Source organism: Silurus aristotelis (genome assembly GCF_946808225.1).
Source record: "Silurus aristotelis genome assembly, chromosome: 3".
Classification (NCBI taxonomy): domain Eukaryota; kingdom Metazoa; phylum Chordata; class Actinopteri; order Siluriformes; family Siluridae; genus Silurus; species Silurus aristotelis.
In genome coordinates this window covers 14,267,438-14,285,578 of record NC_139576.1, presented here as the reverse complement: position 1 = coordinate 14,285,578, position 18,141 = coordinate 14,267,438, and the positions used below count along the sequence as shown (strand labels likewise).

Sequence of the window (18,141 nt, the reverse complement as noted above, 5' to 3'; positions counted from 1 at the left end):
ACAGAAAGCATGACCTGTAGGCCACCTGCTGTATTTTTATGCCACCAGTTTAATTCGCTTCAGCATTATTGTAGCAGATTGTACATTTCCCTACTAGGGCTGAAACGATTCCACGAATAACTTGAGTAAATTGAATACAAAAAAAAAAAATCATCCAGGCAAATTATTTGCCTTGATGCTTTGTTAAGTTCATTTAACTACACACGGAGCATTGGGAGCACCATTATTACTGAGGCACCACCCGCTAAACTCTGAAACGCCCAGGACGGGTAGCACAGAAGACGTTGTAGAATTAGAAAAAAAAGGAGGAACGGGGAGAAAACGGCAAGTGCAAGTTGAAGATTCATATGGAAGCCCGTTTCTGCCACATAAAAAAAAAGTGTTTGCCGAATTCTTTCTTGCAATTCGAAGTTTTTTTTTGCCAACTGGAAGCGTCACCCCCTCTGTAGTGCCCGAAAGCTTTACACATTGAAAATTGAAAAAGGCTACAAAATAACCATCCGATCCCTGAGAGTTCCTCCAGTTCCTGGAGGAGACGGAACAAGACAGATGAAGCAGAGGAGCCTTGTTCATACACCAACTGCTTCAAACTTCAGGCCTACAACATGGTTACCAGTGGATGAACCAGAAATGTAGGATGTATACAAGAAATGAGGTCAAAATTGTGAGGGGGAAAAACAGTCGGAATTGCGAAAAATAACTTTAAAGAGAAATCTAAAATTAATTTTTATATTTTTATTTGATATACATAGATTTTTTATGTTTGTATTTGCATTTTGATGTAATAAGGCAATTTAATGCTTTAAATGGGTTTAGTTTTCACAGATATGCTTGTGTGAAATTTCAGCAATAAAATGTAAATTCTTTTAAAAAGGAGACCTGCCTTATTTTCTCTTGTATATTTAGAATTGCTCTTTAATAAAGAAAAAGTACTTTTTAACCAGTAACCTGATTAATCGTTGGCGTAATCGGTCGAATACTCGATTACTAAAATAATAAACAGCTGCTGCCCTAATCCCTACACACTGCTATGCATATTGAGCTTTTATGTCTTTGGTAGTTTTTATGTATTGCATATATGTGAAGTGAATACAATAATTACCGTTATTTGTGTATTTGTTTACAGTGGTACAAGAACCCAGACTACAACCTGTTCACGCCATACATGAAGTACAGAAAGAAGTTTCCTGCTCAGCCATTTTACATTCTGCACCCCAGGTTCATTTGGCAACTATGGGATGTGATCCAGGCTAATACACTGGAGGACATTCAACCTAATCCACCTTCATCAGGGTTCATTGGTAAGACATTTACATTTTGATTTATAGCCTTTAGCAAAAGACTGTAACCGTGGTGACCTACAGAATAGTTCTATAGTCTGTGCACCATATTTATGGAAGAATATTATTAAGATAAAACTCTTAGAGAAAGGTCAGAAAAGCAAGAAATCAAACCGATCAAGAGACTTTGGTGCTCAAGTGCTTGGTGAAGAGGTAGCTTTTTATTTTTAATTTGTAAACCACTATGTAATTCAGCTGAGCGTATGCTAAAGCATAAGCTGTTGATCATTCCACAAATGTTAATTTGGCTTCAGGCTTTCATTCAAGCCAAAGCAGGAGACACAGCTGTTTTCACTTTGGCTGTTTAGTCAGTTTTTCTGTCTATCGCATTTTGTTTTCGAGTGTTCTCCAGGCCTTAAGGGATTTCTGAGCACAACAGTGTGGTACAATTGGCACTTTATTAGGAACAACTGTACATCCATTTATTAATGCAGCTGTCTAACTAGCCAATCATGTGGCAGCAGTGAGTAAATTAATTCAGGCAGATATGGGCCAACTGCTTCAGGTGATTTCAGATTAACATCTCGGTGATCTAAGTGATCTTAGTAGTTATGACAGTTCAGGGATGTTTGTGCCAGGTGGACTGGTTTGAGGTTTTCGAAAAACACATTGAACATTGAAACAGATGGGATACAACAGCAGAAGACCTCATTGGGTTCCACTTATATCTATAGTAGGCACAGGCTCACCAATATTAGACTTAATGTATAAAAATTTTTATTCATACAGATGTGCTATTTATATTGAACTTGTTGCCGTGGTAGTTTGTATATGACATTCTGCTGTATGTGGCTTCATTTACTAGTGTAAAGAGATTATAGACAGGGTTTCTGCAGGGAACCTGGAATTTTATGTTTTAAATTCAGTATTCTAGGTGTTAAATAAATTAAACTGATCTTATTATACTGTAACACTACCTCTGTTGTTCAATGAAATCCCCCCTTTTAGTGCTTTAGAATGTTTTGGGGTTTTTTTTGTTTGTTTTCATGGTGTTGTAGTTCTTTCTTTTGGTGGTCCAAATACAATTTCCTGTCTTATGACTACAAACAAAACCATGTGCAACACCAAATTAGCGCTCAGTTATTGCTGCAATTCCCTCTTGGATTGTACCACAGACGTAAAACGAGTTTTATTTTTCAGCTATGGCGAAGTGCAAGTTTAGTAATACTTGGATTATTTGTGTGTGTTTCATTTTTAATAGTCTTAAAGTTATACATTTGACTTGGTGAAAATCCCTTATATAACTAAACTATAGCATGACAGGAACGTGGTTTAATGCAGATGTAGTTTCTAGACTTGTGCCTGTCAAGAGCCATGAGGTCATGGTTAATCACCTCCAGGAAATTGGACAATATAATTTTTTTTTTTTTTTTCATGGTAACATTTAACGGAGGATCTGTCTCACACTCATGCAACCCAAGATAAACAAGGACAATTATAAGCAGTTTAAAGGCAATTTTATTTACAGAGAATATTTGTCACTGAATATTTTGAATTCACACTTACATCAGTTTATTCTAAACCAAAATTTCTCTTGATCTTGACATCCAAACAGTAATAGAACACTTGACAAACACATTACTTATTTATTCTTTATCAATTAAGACTTTATCCTGATCGGCTCTCGGAGGATCCTGATTCTATACCAGGAATACTGGGTGTGGTAAATAAACTTTGTCCTCCATTGTAGGACAGAACACATTACCTATTTTCAAACGTTGGGGCAACTTGGATACATCAGTCCACCTGTGCCACTGCAATACTCGTATTGAGCCCTATAGTGTTTATATATACAGGTGCATCTCAATAATTTCGAATGTAGAAGAAAAAGTTTATTTATTTTAGTAATTCACCTCAAATTGTGAAACTTGTGTATTAAATAAATTCAATCCACACAGAATGAAGTAGTTTAAGTCTTTGTTTCTTTTAATTGTGCTCTCTATTTTTTTTTATATGGTGACATGCCATTAAGCTAATCAACTCAAAACACCAGCAAAGGTTTCCTGAGGCTTTAAAATGGTATCTTAGTTTGGCTCACTGGGCTACACAATCATGGGTACATCTACACTGCTGAACTGACAGTTGTCCAAAAGACACTCATTGACACCCTTCATAAGGAGAGTAAGCCACAAACATTCATTGCCGAAGGAGCTGGCTGTTCAGAGTTCTGTATCCAAGCTTGCTAACAGAAAGTTAAGTGAAATTAAAAAGTGCGGAAGAAAAAGATGCACAACCAACCGGGAGAACCGCAGCCTTTAGAACCTTGTCAAGAAAAATCGATTGAAGAACTTGGGTGAACTTTACAAGGAATAGACTGAGGCTGGGGTCACGGACTCAAAAGCCACCACACAGACGTGTAAAGGAATCTGGCTATGGTTGTCGTATTCCTCTTGTTAAGCCACGCCTGATCCACAGACAATGTCAGTCATCTTACCTTGGCTAAAGAGAAGAAGAACTGGACTGTTGCTCAGTGGTCCAAAGTCCCCTTTTTAGGTGGGAGCAAGTTTTGTATTTCATTTGGATACCAAGGTCCTAGAGTCTGGAGGAAGGATGAAGCTTCTTATAGCTCAAATTGCTTGAAGTCCAGTGTTAAGATTCCACAGGGTGCAAGGTCATCTGCTTGTGTTGGTCCACTGTGTTTTTTGAAAACCAGTCACTGCACCCATTTACCAGGCCATTTTAGAACACTTTATGCTTCCTTCTGCTGACTAGCTTTTTAAAAATGCTAATTTAAATTCCCAGCAGGATTTGGCACCTGCCCACACTGCCAAAAGCTAATAAAAGATAATGGTGTTGGTGTGCTTTACTGGACAGCAATCTTACCAGACCTGAAACCCCATAGAGAAGCTGTGGTATTGTCAAGAGGAAAATAAGAAACAAGAGACCAAAAAATGCAGATGAGCTGAAGGCCACTGTCAAATAAACCTGGGCTTCCATACCACCTCAAGATTGCCACAGACTGATCACCTCCATGCCTCGCCGCATTGAGGCAGTAATTAAGGCAAAAGGAGCCCCCATCAAGTATTAAGTTCATATACAGTAAATAAACATACTTTCCAGAAGGCCAACAATGCCCTAAAAATGTTTTTTGATTGGTGTTATGAAGTATTCGAATTGTTTATATAGCTTGAGAATTGGTGGGTTTTTGATAAATGTGAGCCAAAATCATTAGTTTAAATAACCAAAGACTTGAACTACTTCAGTCTGTGTGCATTGAGTTTATTTAATACATGAGTTTCACAATTTGAGTTGAATTACTAAAATAAATAAACTTTTCCTCGACATTCTAATTTATTGAGGTGTGTGTGTGTGTGTGTGTGTGTGTGTGTGTGTGTGTGTGTGTGTGTGTGTCACTAGGCAACAGACAATCTCAAACAAGGCCATGTCTAGTAAAGTAGTGTCAGGAACACCACATAAAACAAAAAAAACAGACACCAGATAATTTGACAGAGGCACAGACACAGAACAAGCACATATTGAATACAGAGAGTGTGATGTGAAATGCTAGTGCTAAGTGTTAGGTTGTGCCGCTTTGTTCCAATGCGACCTCGCTACACCGGCATTCCTCCTGCAGGAGGGGGGATGCGCGTGCTCTACAGGACGCTGGGTTGGTAAGCATGATGCTTTTGAGCTGGATCCTAGTTTCGTTGGTGGCCATTAAAGAGTGGCCTTCTGTCAGTGCTGACCTTTCCTTATAGCCTAACAGCATCAGGAAACATCTGTAGAACTAAAAGCGAGGGAGAGAGAGGAAAAGGATGAAAGCATAAATAAGAACAGGAAGCACGTGGAGAAGAAAAGAAGGAAACAACTTATTAGTGATGAGTAAAAAGTAATAAAGGGCATTTCCTGGTTTTCCCTTTTGGCTTCATTATATATTTCCTCTGCTGTGCATTACAGGTATCTTGCTGATGATGTGGTTATGTGATGAGGTTGACGTCTACGAGTACATTCCCTCTCTAAGACAGACTGACTTGTGCCATTACCATGAACGCTACTACGACGCTGCATGTACGCTGGGAGCCTACCACCCTCTGCTGTACGAGAAGATTCTTATTCAGCGCATCAAACACGGATCTGAGAGCGATCTTCGGACGAAAGGCAAGGTTACCCTCCCTGGCTTTAGGACCATGCGCTGTGACCCTTGAACTCTGATCCCTGGAGAAAAAGGTTGCAATAATTTTAATGCAGGTTTGAGGTTCACCTGCAGGCAGTCCACAGAGATAGACTCTGCTCTTTGGGCAGTTTTTAAGTTGCGTTCTCTGAGCCTTGTGTGATATAGAGGTCATCGGGTAGCAATAGGTTCGTCATAGAAAAGCTGTTATTAGGTAACTGGTGATTTTTAATTATATTTACATTTTTTTTTTTTTTATTTTAATCAAATTTTTTGCTGTAGCTAGCCATCATGTGACATCATGTGATGGTGTTTGTGTGCCTGTGATGGAACAGTGATGAATAGTCATTAGCAGTTATTGTTTCCATTATACATACACACACACACACACACACGTACGCACGCACGTGTGCGCACACGTAAAATCTTAATTTATGCCCTTATTAAAAAAGGAATCATTGACCTGATGATTAACACTGTTTTACCAGTGATTGACTGACTTTAAGTAGAATTCAGATTGTATATTGTTTTCTGTTGTATTACAGTTTTCTCAGCTGTACACAAGAAAAAAGTGGTGCATGTCTGAGAGTACTGCCTGGTCTGTGCCATATATTGTCTACATTGTAAATAACATAGCTTTTCTCTCCTGAACGTTCATTTGCCATCAAATGATTGTCAAATGAGCAAAAAAAAACAGGCGGGAGCACCGAATGACATTCTATATTACACATCATACAGCTGAGAAAACTAAACTTCCAAACAAAATGTTCTGTGCTAAGTGGAAATTGCCTTGGTTCAACATCATCTAAAGCTGTTAGTGTGTCAATGAGGGGTTGACAAATAATTTCCTACTCTAACAAAAACCATGCTCATCGGACTTTTTTATTTATTGATTATTATTTCCCAAGCCCCTTTAGCAATACACCCAATGAGCAGTGATTTTGTTAATTGTGTTCTACAGAAAGCAACCAGACTCGGTGCTGCTTTCTAAATCTTGTTCAGGAGGTAACAGGTCTTCATACACTCCTGATGGAGTAGTCAAAAGCGAATGAAAACAAATTTTCTGTTCTTTGAAACATTTTTCTTTGAACGGATTTTTACCTTCATGTTGTGTTTAAATCTGTAAAGAGCTTTTCTTTTTTTTTTATACCGATAGAGAGAAAATGTTCTCCCATGTACACATTTGTTTTCCTTACGTGCCATTAATCAGAAATGGAAATGACGAGCTACAATTTGTATGAACTAAAGGAAGAACAGACGTTCTGTATATCTGTAAATTGTGATGGCAAAACTGGGAACTGCTGTTTGCTCTCAGGTCTATGGTGCCCTCTCTATTCATCTGTTAGTTAAATATTTCATTTGGAAACCTTATTTGGTAGTGTAGTATTTAATTGTGATAACTACCAACCCACCCCATGTTGGGGTATTGTAAAGCGATATTGAATGTTGGGGGGGAGTTTGCTTCATACCAGAATGATTTATTCTGTGATACTGCAACAAAACCTTTAGCTCTGCAGTTAGGGTCATCCTGTCAATGTGTGAGGGTTTTTTTTGTAATTTATTAAGTTAATCTTAGTTTAAAAAAAAAAAAAAAGAAGAAGAAAAAAAAAAAAACCACTTTCTGCTCTTTCCTTACTCTTGCTCTAAAGACAAATCCTGTGTGCATGTGTATATAATTGTCTCTATCTATCTATCTATCTATCTATCTATCTATCTATCTATCTATCTATCTATCTATCTATCTATCTATCTATCTATCTATCTATCTATCTATCTATCTAAAATATATATATATATATATATATATATATATATATATATATATATATATATATATATATATACACACACACATGGTTTTAATTAGGCAAGAGCATTATTTGCCAAAACAGACGAATTAGTTATAAACTACTCCCTGTATTATGTGCATTCAGAGCAACACATTGAGTTCACTTTTTTGTTGCCACTTTAATCTGTGCTTCCCGAAAGAATTGTGATTTCGTTACACAGAAATCTGTTTAAAATACAGAAACAGGTCAGTTTACATTAATCTTTTGTGGAAACTCTTTTTGATTTATTTTACACTGCAAAGTGGACACTGCATGTTGAGTAGCAGGGCTTGTAAGGTGAATGTTGGTAAATATATTTATTTGACAGTGTAACTATAATTAAGATGTAAAGAAGCAAGGTTAAAGCGAACTTACTTGAAATTTATTGAAGTGGTTTAGGTAACAGGAATAGAGTAAGTCATATTGGGCAGTTTGGTGAGATCAATGCACTGTTTTGAGTATTGGCAATAATTGCCAAATAAGTGTTGTTGTTTTGTTTTTTTATCAGGTGGTAAAGGGCCTCTGTGTGTTTTGAGGCTGTAATTGTCGGTGCTGTGATTCTGTACTATGGACTGGAACTGTGGTGCTGTGAACCTGTGCTAGATTTCTTTCTTGATGGCTCAATACTGATCTGCTGGTCAGTCTTTTCCATAATTTATTTGACAGCAACAATTTTCTGCTTGTCTTGTTGGCCAGAACACTGAATTTGCAGTGAAAACATTCACAGTTCCAGCTTCAGTTGAATACTGGGTGAATTTTTTTTTTTTTTTTTTTTAAATACAAATCCCTAATTTCAGGGCATAAAACGTGAATCTACAAAATTACAAGGTTAAATTGTAAATGGTTAAAAATGAATAATGACTGGTTAAAAGTCCTAAATATATGCTACGATCTGAATGCAGTCACTTCCATTTTGTGTTTTGTTGTTCTGTTTTCAGAAAGTGGCATTAAAATGCTCAGTGGTGTATAGCTGGGGTTGATTTTTGACAACAGCTCTGGGTGAGAGCACTGTATTAATTCAACAGCTGTCTGTTGGATGCAATATCCTTAAAATAAAGTTGACTCGCTTGCTGTTTCTACTTCAAATTCAATGTGATAGCTATTCTTGCCAATACAAGACAGATAATCACTGTTGAGCTATTTATGGACTCTCGCTCGCTCTCTCTCCCTCTCCACCACACAGCCTTTAAAAATATGACCTGATACAATTATGATACTGTACATTTGAAGCCTGATGTAAAGAGTGTACATAGTTAAGCCAGTTAGCCTTCAAAAGCCATTGAATGCTTTTGATGCCGTGTCTTTGTTCGTTTAATGCAAATTTGATTAATTGATTAAATTTGTGTTCATGTTTTGCATTTTCTAACATTGAAATAAACATGCATAAGCAATGGGTGTATTTTATATTACTAATATGTTGTCAAACAAGAAAAGTATTTTACTTGGGCCAGTGGAGTTTGTGACAAAAATCATATTTTAAAAAATGTATTACATAAAGGCCTTATGTAATGTGTATTTTACTAGTACCTGAAACTGATATTAGCTCTAGGTCTACTTGCTTTTTGTTTAATTTTTTTTATTAGGAAACCGCATTTAAAAACAGTGTGGTGTCTCATTGTTATGACACTTTACACTACTGTTTTTCGGTGCATGGAAATTGTGCACAAAACCTTCCGGAAATGTTATTTCAGTAAGCCAGTCCATACCTTGAAAATAACATAGTAACTAAAACTTTCGGGTCTCATTTTTGTCTTACCAAGTTTAAATCTTCAATAAAGCCTTCTGTTCACTTGTGAATAACCTCTTCTTCTTGTAGCTTTATATTTATAAATTTTCTTAAATGATGTAGCTAATAATCTATTGAATTTACGCTGTAGGCAGTATGTGGATTTAGTGTGTTACTAATGATTACGATTTCTTACCTGTTTGTTCATGAAGATGTATATAATTGGGTTGATGACTGTGCTGCTCTTTGCAAGTAGAGAGGGGACTATGCTTGCTACTGGTGTAATGATTCCCGGTCGGCCAAACGTAGCCATTATGGCCACCACACTGTATGGTGTCCAGCACAGCAGATAACACACCACAGTGGTGATGATCACAATCAACAGGTGGTAATCTCTCCTTCGAGCTGTCTTATGAATCTTCCCTAACTGAACATAAAAAAGAAAGAAGAGTCAACATTTGTGCATAACATACAGTGGAATAAGAAAATATGCAGATATGCTAGTCTTTGTCCTAAAGCTTAAATGTATTTTTTACACTCTTTACTTGTATGTCTAGCAGTAGTTGCCTTTTTCAGGATCCCATCACGTCACAGTACCAGATTTTGTCGTTTGACCTTCATGATAAAAATGTGTGAATCACTCACAGTGGTTTAAATGCCACTGAATTTCACAGCACTAAGATTAACTGAGGCGGAAGCCCTTTGTTAAACATTCTATCAGACTCTGCCTTCTACAGACAGTCTCTCACTAATGAGTAGAGTCCAGAGCTCACCTTTTTGACTGCGTATAGCAGCCTGCCATAGCTGTACACCATCACCAGCACTGGCAGACCCAAGCAGAAGACGAACAGGCAGATGATGTAGGAATGAGATTTGGGAGAATGATCGGTCCATGAAACGGAACAGCTAGTGCCAGCTCCCTCTAAGCCGTAACTACTCCAGCCCAACAACGGTGGTACGGTCCAAATCAAAGAGTACAGCCATGAGCAACCGACTGCCAGTAAGTGTTTGAGGTAGCTTTGTCTTCGGTTGTTATGCACGGTCATTGTGCTGTATCGCTCATAAGATAAAATCACCAACGTTATTAGCGAGACGATACCTAAGATCAAAAAGGGAAACAAGAGTAAATAAGGTAAGATCACCCAGACAAAGACACAATTGACACTTGGCAAACGATATACCAAAATATATATATATAGTGTGTGTGTGTGTGTGTGTGTGTGTGTGTGTGTGTGTGTGTGTGTATATATATGTGTATATGTAATATATATATATATATATATATATATATATATATATATATATATATTTATTTATATATATTTATTTATATATATTTATTTATATATATTTATTTATATATATTTATTTATATATATTTATTTATATATATTTATTTATATATATTTATTTATATATATTTATTTATATATATTTATTTATATATATATATATTTGACTTTCAACTCAACAAGGTCGGTCCTGGGTCGCGCGCGCGAGTGATGGCAACATGTACGCATTTTACACTTGTCTCGCGCATTGAACGTGCAACAGGTGGTCTTCTTCTTCAGCAGGCTGTCCCATGATTTCTATCATATTTTCAGTTGTACTAATGTGGCATAGTTTTAATTCATCCATTATGCATAACCACTTGCATAGATGGATAAAACAAAAAATCAATATAAACAAATAAAAACACAAATAAATGACTACTATGGTAGAAGTAATAATTGGTTTCCATACCGTCTAAACGTAATAAGATTGCGATCCCACCACCTTGTTTGTTTGTTTTTTGTTTAGTTTTTTTTTATCAGTGAGCAAACCTGAACAGATTTGAGGAAAGTTGCCCCAACAGAAAACATTTATATAAAAGGATGGATGGATGTGGAAGTCCCTCACCGAAGCAGGAGTTGATGAAGCCGTACCACATGCAGCCGCTTCTCCCCAGCAGCCAGCGCCCGCGCACACTGGAGGCGAAGCTCAGGGTCGTACCACACACGCACACCAGCATATCACTTACACTAATGTTCAACAGGAGCATGTTCACCGGCGTCCTGAGCTTCTTAAACTTACAGAAAAGCAGCAAGACGAGGAAGTTGTTCAAAAAGCCAAAAGTCATAATAAAGCCCAAGAAGACGGCGAGCGCAACGAAACCTGCCGGGGAGAGCTTCTGCAGAGGAGAGTCGCTCGAGCCGCCATCCAGAACACCGAGCAGGTCCTTATCGCTCATCCTGAAGCTCAACTCAGTCCATTCGAGAGAACGGCTTTCCTAAATCACACTGCAGATACGAACTTAAACAGGAGAGTTTCCATAATTTCACCAGTAAATCCTCCTTTTCGCCTATAAGATGATTTTGCTTTATAACATCTTGATTTTATATTGTAAAACAAATGAATAAGGCATTAAAATGTGCATAACAAATTTAATATAGTCAGCACCGTTGCGACCTGCTGTTTCTGTTAATAGGATTTATCCTTCTGTTGGACTGATTGCCTCCCGTATGCAACACAACACAGCGGAGTATCTCACCCACGCACGCACGGGTGGGGGTGGGGGGGGGGGGTAGAGAGAGTGAGAGAGAGTGAGAGAGAGAGAGAGAGAGAGAGAGAGAGAGAGAGAGAGACTTTTAATGTAACGCTTTTACATTGTCTAATGAATAACATACATGCAGGTGATATCCTGGTTATCATTACTATTCTTTTACATCCATCGAAAGAAAACATTCACCCTAAATTCACAGATTCTTATTCTTAAATTAAATGTATAGAGAAATTTAGAGGAAAACAAGAAATCCAATAAACACACACACACACACACACACACACACACACACACACACACACACACACACACACACACACACACACACACACACACACACACAATGAAATAACATGACCCACACAGCAGTGATCTTTTTTGTTTGATTCTCTAAAGCAGACATGGGCAAACTACAGCCCGCGGGCCACACACAGCCCGGTGGGTTTATTAATCCGGCCCGCCGAACGTGACCAAATTCTATTAAAATAGGTACAGGTTAACCTTGTTCAATTTACCTTTCTCCTGTAATGCCCACGTTTCCTCAAAAGATGTCGCACTTCAGCTACATTGACCTTGTTCGCGTGTATTACTCTGTTCTTTACTTATGAGCCCTTCTGCAAAAATGAGCTTATCAAAGAAAAGAAAAGTGGATAGTGAGCGCCGAATGTTTAATACGGAGTGGACAACAAATTTCTTTTACTGAAGTCCGATCAAAGGCTGTATGCCTAATATGCAAAGAAACTGTCGCGGTTTTCAGAGTACAATATCAGCCGTCACTTTGCACTTGAACCCGTGAAAGACCCTGAAACCGCACCAGAAGTGCAACTGGAACTGATCGATCATCAGTCTGACTGCATCTTAAAGAAAAAGTTCAGCTCTCTTAAACTGAATGACTTTTATGCTTCACTTAACGAAACCATGTTTCCAACCCTCCGAAAGACGGCACAGAAGATGCTGACTTTGTTTGGTTTGACCCACGTTATGTAATCAGACATTCAGCGTCATGATAATCAACAAAGCCCCTCACAGATTCAGGTTAACTGACCAACACCTCGGATCTATTCTGAAAATTGCCACAACAAAACTTACTCCAGACTTTGATAAACTGGCAAAATAAGGAGATCAACAACACTGTTCCTACTGAAACTGAACTTGAGTTTTTCTGCTGTGTTTATTCAACTGAAATTTAATAAATTCATTATTAATTTAATTAATGCATTTGAAAAACAATTTGTACAATGAGCCGTGCATATTCATGCTTTGCTACATGTTACAGGCCAAATCTCTAATGTTTTATATATATATATATATATATATATATATATATATATATATATATATATATATATATATATATATATATATATATATACAGTAAGGAAAATAAGTATTTGAACACCCTGCTATTTTGCAAGTTCTCCCACATAGAAATCATGGAGGGGTCTGAAATTGTCATCGTAGGTGCATGTCCACTGTGAGAGTTATTGTGATTTCTGAAAAAATCCAGAAATCACAATATATGATTTTGAAACTATTTATTTGTATGATACAGCTGCAAATAAGTATTTGAACACCTGTCTATCAGCTAGAATTCTGACCCTCAAAGACCTATTAGTCTGCCTTAAAATGTCCACCTCCACTACATTTATTATCCTAAATTAGATGCACCTGTTTGAGGTTGTTAGCTGCATAAAGACACCTGTCCACTCCATACAATCAGTAAGAATCTAACTACTAACATGGCCAAGACCAAAGAGCTGTCCAAAGACACTAGAGACAAAATTGTACACCTCCACAAGGCTGGAAAGGGCTACGGGAAAATTGCCAAGCAGCTTGGTGAAAAAAGGTCCACTGTTGGAGCAATCATAAGAAAATGGAAGAAGCTAACATGACTGTCAATCTCCCTTGGACTGGGTTTCATGCAAGATCTCACCTCGTGGGGTCTCAATGATCCAAAGGAAGGTGAGAAATCAGCCCAGAACTGCACGGGAGGAGCTGGTCAATGACCTGAAAAGAGCTGGGACCACCGTTTCCAAGGTTACTGTTGGTAATACACTAAGACGTCATGGTTTGAAATCATGCATGGCACGGAAGGTTCCCCTGCTTAAACCAGCACATGTCCAGGCACGTCTTAAGTTTGCCAATGACCATTTGGATGATCCAGAGGAGTCATGGGAGAAAGTCATGTGGTCAGATGAGACCAAAATAGAACTTTGGGGTCATAATTCCACTAAACGTGTTTGGAGGTAGAAGAATGATGAGTACCATCCCAAGAACACCATCCCTACTGTGAAGCATGGGGTTGGTAGCATCATGCTTTGGGGGTGTTTTTCTGCACATGGGACAGGCCGACTGCACTATATTAAGGAGAGGATGACCGGGGCCATGTATTGCGAGATTTTGGTGAACAACCTCCTTTCCCCAGTTAGAGCATTGAAGATGGGTCGAGGCTGGGTCTTCCAACATGACAATGACCCGAAACACACAGCCAGGATAACCAGGGAGTGGCTCTGTAAGAAGCATATCAAGGTTCTGGCGTGGCCTAGCCAGTCTCCAGACCTAAACCCAATAGAGAATCTTTGGAGGGAGCTCAAACTCTGTGTTTCTCAGCGACAGGCCAGAAACCTGACTGATCTAGAGAAGATCTGTGTGGAGGAGTGGGCCAAAATCCCTCCTGCAGTGTGTGCAAACCTGGTGAAATACTACAGGAAACGACCTCTGTAATTGCAAACAAAGCAATACTACTGAACCGAATATTAACATTGACTTTCTCAGGTGTTCAAATACTTATTTGCAGCTGTATCATACAAATAAATAGTTAAAAAATCATACATTGTGATTTCTGGATTTTTTTTTTTTTAGATTATGTCTCTCACAGTGGACATGCACCTACGATGACAATTTCAGACCCCTCCATGATTTCTAAGTGGGAGAACTTGCAAAATAGCAGGGTGTTCAAATACTTATTTTCCTCACTGTACATACATACATACATACAGTGGGTACGGAAAGTATTCAGAACCACTTAAATTTCTCACTCTTTTTTATATTGCAGCCATTTGCTAAAATCATTTATGTTAATTTTTCTTCCTCATGAATGTACACATAGCACCCCATATTGACAGAAAAACACAGAATTGTTGACATTTTTGCAGATTTATTAAAAAAGAAAAACTAAAATATCACATAGTCCTAAGTATTCAGACCCTTTGCTCAGTATTTAGTAGAAGCACCCTTTTGATCTAATACAGCCAGGAGTCTTTTTGGGAAAGATGCAACAAGTTTTTCACACCTGGATTTGGGGATCCTCTGCCATTCATCGTTTCAGATCCTCTCCAGTTCTGTCAGGTTCGATGGTAAACGTTGGTGGACAGCCATTTTTAGGTCTCTCCATAGATGCTCAATTGGGTTTAAGTCAGGGCTCTGGCTGGGCCATTCGAGAACAGTCACGGAGTTGTTGTGAAGCCACTCCTTCGTTATTTTAGCTGTGTGCTTAGGGTCATTGTCTTGTTGAAAGGTAAACCTTCGGCCCAGTCTGTTGTTCAGAGCACTCTGGAGAAGGTTTTCGTCCAGGATATCCCTGTACTTGGCCGCATTCATCTTTCCCTTGATTGCAACCAGTCATCCTGTCCCTGCAGCTGAAAAACACCCCCACAGCATGATGCTGCCACCACCATCACTCTTGGGACTGTATTGGACAGGTGATGAGCAGTGCCTGGTTCTCTCCACACATACTGCGTTCAGAATTATGGCCAAAAAGTTCTATCTTGGTCTCATCAGACCAGAGAATCTTATTTCTTACCATCTTGGAGTCCTTTAGGTGTTTTTTAGCAAACTCCATGCGGGCTTTCATATGTCTTGCACTGAGGAGAGGCTTCCGTTGGACCACTCTGCTATAAATCCCCGACTGGTGGAGGCTGCATTGATGGTTGACTTTCTACAACTTTCTTCCATCTCCCGACTGCATCTCTGGAGCTCAGCCACAGTGATCTTTGGGCTCTTCTTTACCTCTCTCACCAAGGCTCTTCTTCCCCGATAGCTCAGTTTGGCTGGACAGCCAGCTCTAGGAAGGGTTCTGGTCGTCCCAAACATCTTCCATTTAAGGATTATGGAGGCCACGATGCTTTTAGGAACCTTAAGTGCAGCAGAATTTTTTTTGTTATTTGTAACCTTGGCCAGATTTGTGACCTACCATAAATTTGTTTCTGAGCACTTCAGGCAGTTCCTTTGACCTCATGATTCTTATTTGCTCTGACATGCATTGTGATCTGTAAGGTTTTAAATAGACAGGTGTGTGGCTTTCCTAATCAAGTCCAATCAGTATAATCAAACACAGCTGGACTCAAATGAAGTTGTAGAACCCTCTCAAGGATGATCAGAAGAAATGGAAAGCACCTGAGTTAAATATATGAGTGTCACAGCAAAGGGTCTGAATACTTAGGACCATGTGATATTTCAGTATTTTTTTTTTTCAATAAATTTCAACAATTCTGTTTTTCTGTCAATATGGGGTGCTGTGTGTACATTAATGAGGAAAAGAAATGAACTTAAATAATTTTAGCAAATAGCTGCAATATAACAAAAAGTGAAAAATTGAATAGGGTCTGAATACTTCCCATACCCACTGTATGTATATGTATATATATATATATATATATATATATATATATATATATATATATATATATATATATATATATATATATATATATATATATATATATATATATATATATATATACAGTGGGTATGGGAAGTATTCAGACCCTATAAAACTTTTCACTTTTTGTTATATTGCAGCTATTTGCTAAAATTATTTAATATATATAATATAATATTAATTATATATATATATATATATATATATATATATATATATATATATATATATATATATATATAGATAAGAAGAAGAGCAGGTGGAGGAAGAAGTAGGGGAGCAGGATCTGGTAAACATGTGGTGAGATAAACTGAGCAGATAAACTGTACACAAATTGCACTCCTTTACTACTCTTTTTAGCAGCTTTCTGCTCCAACATGTATGTTTGGTGTCCTTTTAATCAGAGGATTTCAGACCAATTCCCTAATATTCGGGTCTACATTTTTGTGCCAACTCATATCTGCTGATGCATCAGCAATGTTTACAAAGTGTACACAAAACACGATACTGCACTACATCACACCTTTACTGTATCTGTACAAACCATGTATGTTCCATTGTTTTTATAATTATGGACTTCTTTATATACTGTATATCTATATTTATTTTCTTATTACCTTTCATTTATAATCTAAATTGCCTATAGTATACTTTTTACTCTCTGTGCTGCTGTGATATGTGAATTTCCATCTTAAGCACACAACATAGAAATGAGAAAAAAATGAGGTTAAGGCCAAGAGGACTAGTTTGAGAACATTTACTGATAAATGTGCATTCTTTCAAGGACAGTAGGACTGACAAATCAAGATTCAAGTAGTGGACACGTACTTATGAACAATACTAAACTATGCAATCGTCCTGCACTTTTATACTGCGTCCACTTTATTCTTGTTGTTCAGTGCTACAAAGCGACAACGTTGTAATATAATCATTACAGTTATTAGTAAAATTCAGCATTCCAAAAAGTGTCTGGTGTGTATTCGCTGATCAGGACCTCGTGCACAGGAAGCACGAACACCTTTCGCGCCTTTTCAGTCTTGGGTTTCTCTGTTTCTCTGGTAAACAAGAAGAACATGTTTATGTTTAGTTACACTCGTATAATGATTTTCTGAGGACTTCACAAGGATAAAAGAGAAAGTTTTGCAACACAGAAATTACATACTTTACACGCCTTTTGCTTGATGACTGCTGTATTTCATGTCTCTCAGACATGCTTTCAGTTTCATCTTGCGGTGGCGTCAAACAGCAAAAAAAGGAACACAGTCTTCTTAAAATGTCGGCCATTGAAGTCATTTTAAATATATTTTACTCTGTAAGAAAACATACAGTGGGAAATTACTATGAGTTCTGGTACAGGAATAGAAAATACAGACCTACATCATTTAAGAAAAAGATTATTTTGTACGACGACACTACATAATATAGCATTAATGCAGCACTTGGTATTAGTTGTAGGGGAACCCAGACAATCGCTCATCTACTGACAGTTTTCTAATAGCTTTTAAATAGGTTAAATACTTGAAAAATATAAGAAGTTACTATAAAAAATATAAATATATAATACTGACCGACAACTTTAAAGAAAAAAAAGTTTTTATACACAAATACTACAGATAATAGCATTAATGCAGCACTTCATCTTTTAGCGACTTACCGGCAACAAAACAAACTCCGAAATGACGGACAGTCCGTCACATCACCACAAGAAACCCATGAACGCTTATGACGTCGAAGGTCTCTATGACGTAATTCTAAAGGAAGCATTCGCCAGTCACGTGGTAGTCAAAAATTGTAGGGTAACCTACGCAACCGCTCAACTGCTGACAGTTTTCTAACCCATTTTATATTCATTATAAACCGATATGTATTTTCTACTGATCTGAATAAAAGAGAAACTGATCACCGGAGCGGAATTAGTCTTACCTCTGATAAA

The 18,141-nt window shown here is 37.7% G+C and overlaps 3 protein-coding genes and 1 long non-coding RNA gene across 8 annotated transcripts in view; 2 read left to right on the top strand and 2 right to left on the bottom strand.

Moving 5' to 3' along the window:
- The window catches only part of st6gal2a (ST6 beta-galactosamide alpha-2,6-sialyltranferase 2a), a 37,728-nt gene extending 31,786 nt beyond the window's left edge, over positions 1 to 5,942 (top strand). For all 5 annotated transcript variants that reach the window (XM_083535868.1, XM_083535869.1, XM_083535870.1 and 2 more), the window contains 2 exons: positions 1,127 to 1,301; positions 5,238 to 5,942. In XM_083535868.1, the coding sequence (XP_083391994.1) occupies positions 1,127 to 1,301; positions 5,238 to 5,485 (423 nt within the window). In that variant the 3' untranslated portion in view covers positions 5,486 to 5,942. The remainder of the gene's footprint in view (positions 1 to 1,126; positions 1,302 to 5,237) is intronic.
- uxs1 (UDP-glucuronate decarboxylase 1) overlaps positions 1 to 18,141 on the top strand; it is a 204,109-nt gene that overhangs the window by 135,127 nt on the left and 50,841 nt on the right. The window lies entirely within an intron of this gene.
- Positions 1,310 to 11,321, bottom strand: tmtops2b (teleost multiple tissue opsin 2b). Its single transcript, XM_083535897.1, has 4 exons — positions 10,906 to 11,321; positions 9,780 to 10,105; positions 9,203 to 9,433; positions 1,310 to 5,067 (listed from the first exon to the last, which is right to left on the bottom strand). The coding sequence occupies exons 1-4, from the start codon at positions 11,234 to 11,236 to the stop codon at positions 4,858 to 4,860; spliced, it is 1,098 nt and encodes a 365-aa protein (XP_083392023.1). The 5' UTR covers positions 11,237 to 11,321; the 3' UTR covers positions 1,310 to 4,857.
- LOC310723158 lies at positions 16,965 to 18,114 on the bottom strand. Its single transcript, XR_014532597.1, has 3 exons — positions 17,863 to 18,114; positions 17,371 to 17,518; positions 16,965 to 17,263 (listed from the first exon to the last, which is right to left on the bottom strand). It is a non-coding gene; the product is annotated as an uncharacterized lncRNA (long non-coding RNA).

Excerpts from the sequence above, each read along its gene's own strand:
- tmtops2b (XM_083535897.1), bottom strand. The coding sequence starts at position 11,236 with ATGAGCGATAAGGACCTGCTCGGTGTTCTGGATGGCGGCTCGAGCGAC. Across the intron at positions 10,106-10,905 it reads CTTCATCAACTCCTGCTTCG|GTATCGTCTCGCTAATAACG; the intron begins GTGAGGGACTTC and ends TTTTGATCTTAG. Across the intron at positions 9,434-9,779 it reads TGCTATACGCAGTCAAAAAG|TTAGGGAAGATTCATAAGAC; the intron begins GTGAGCTCTGGA and ends TTTTATGTTCAG.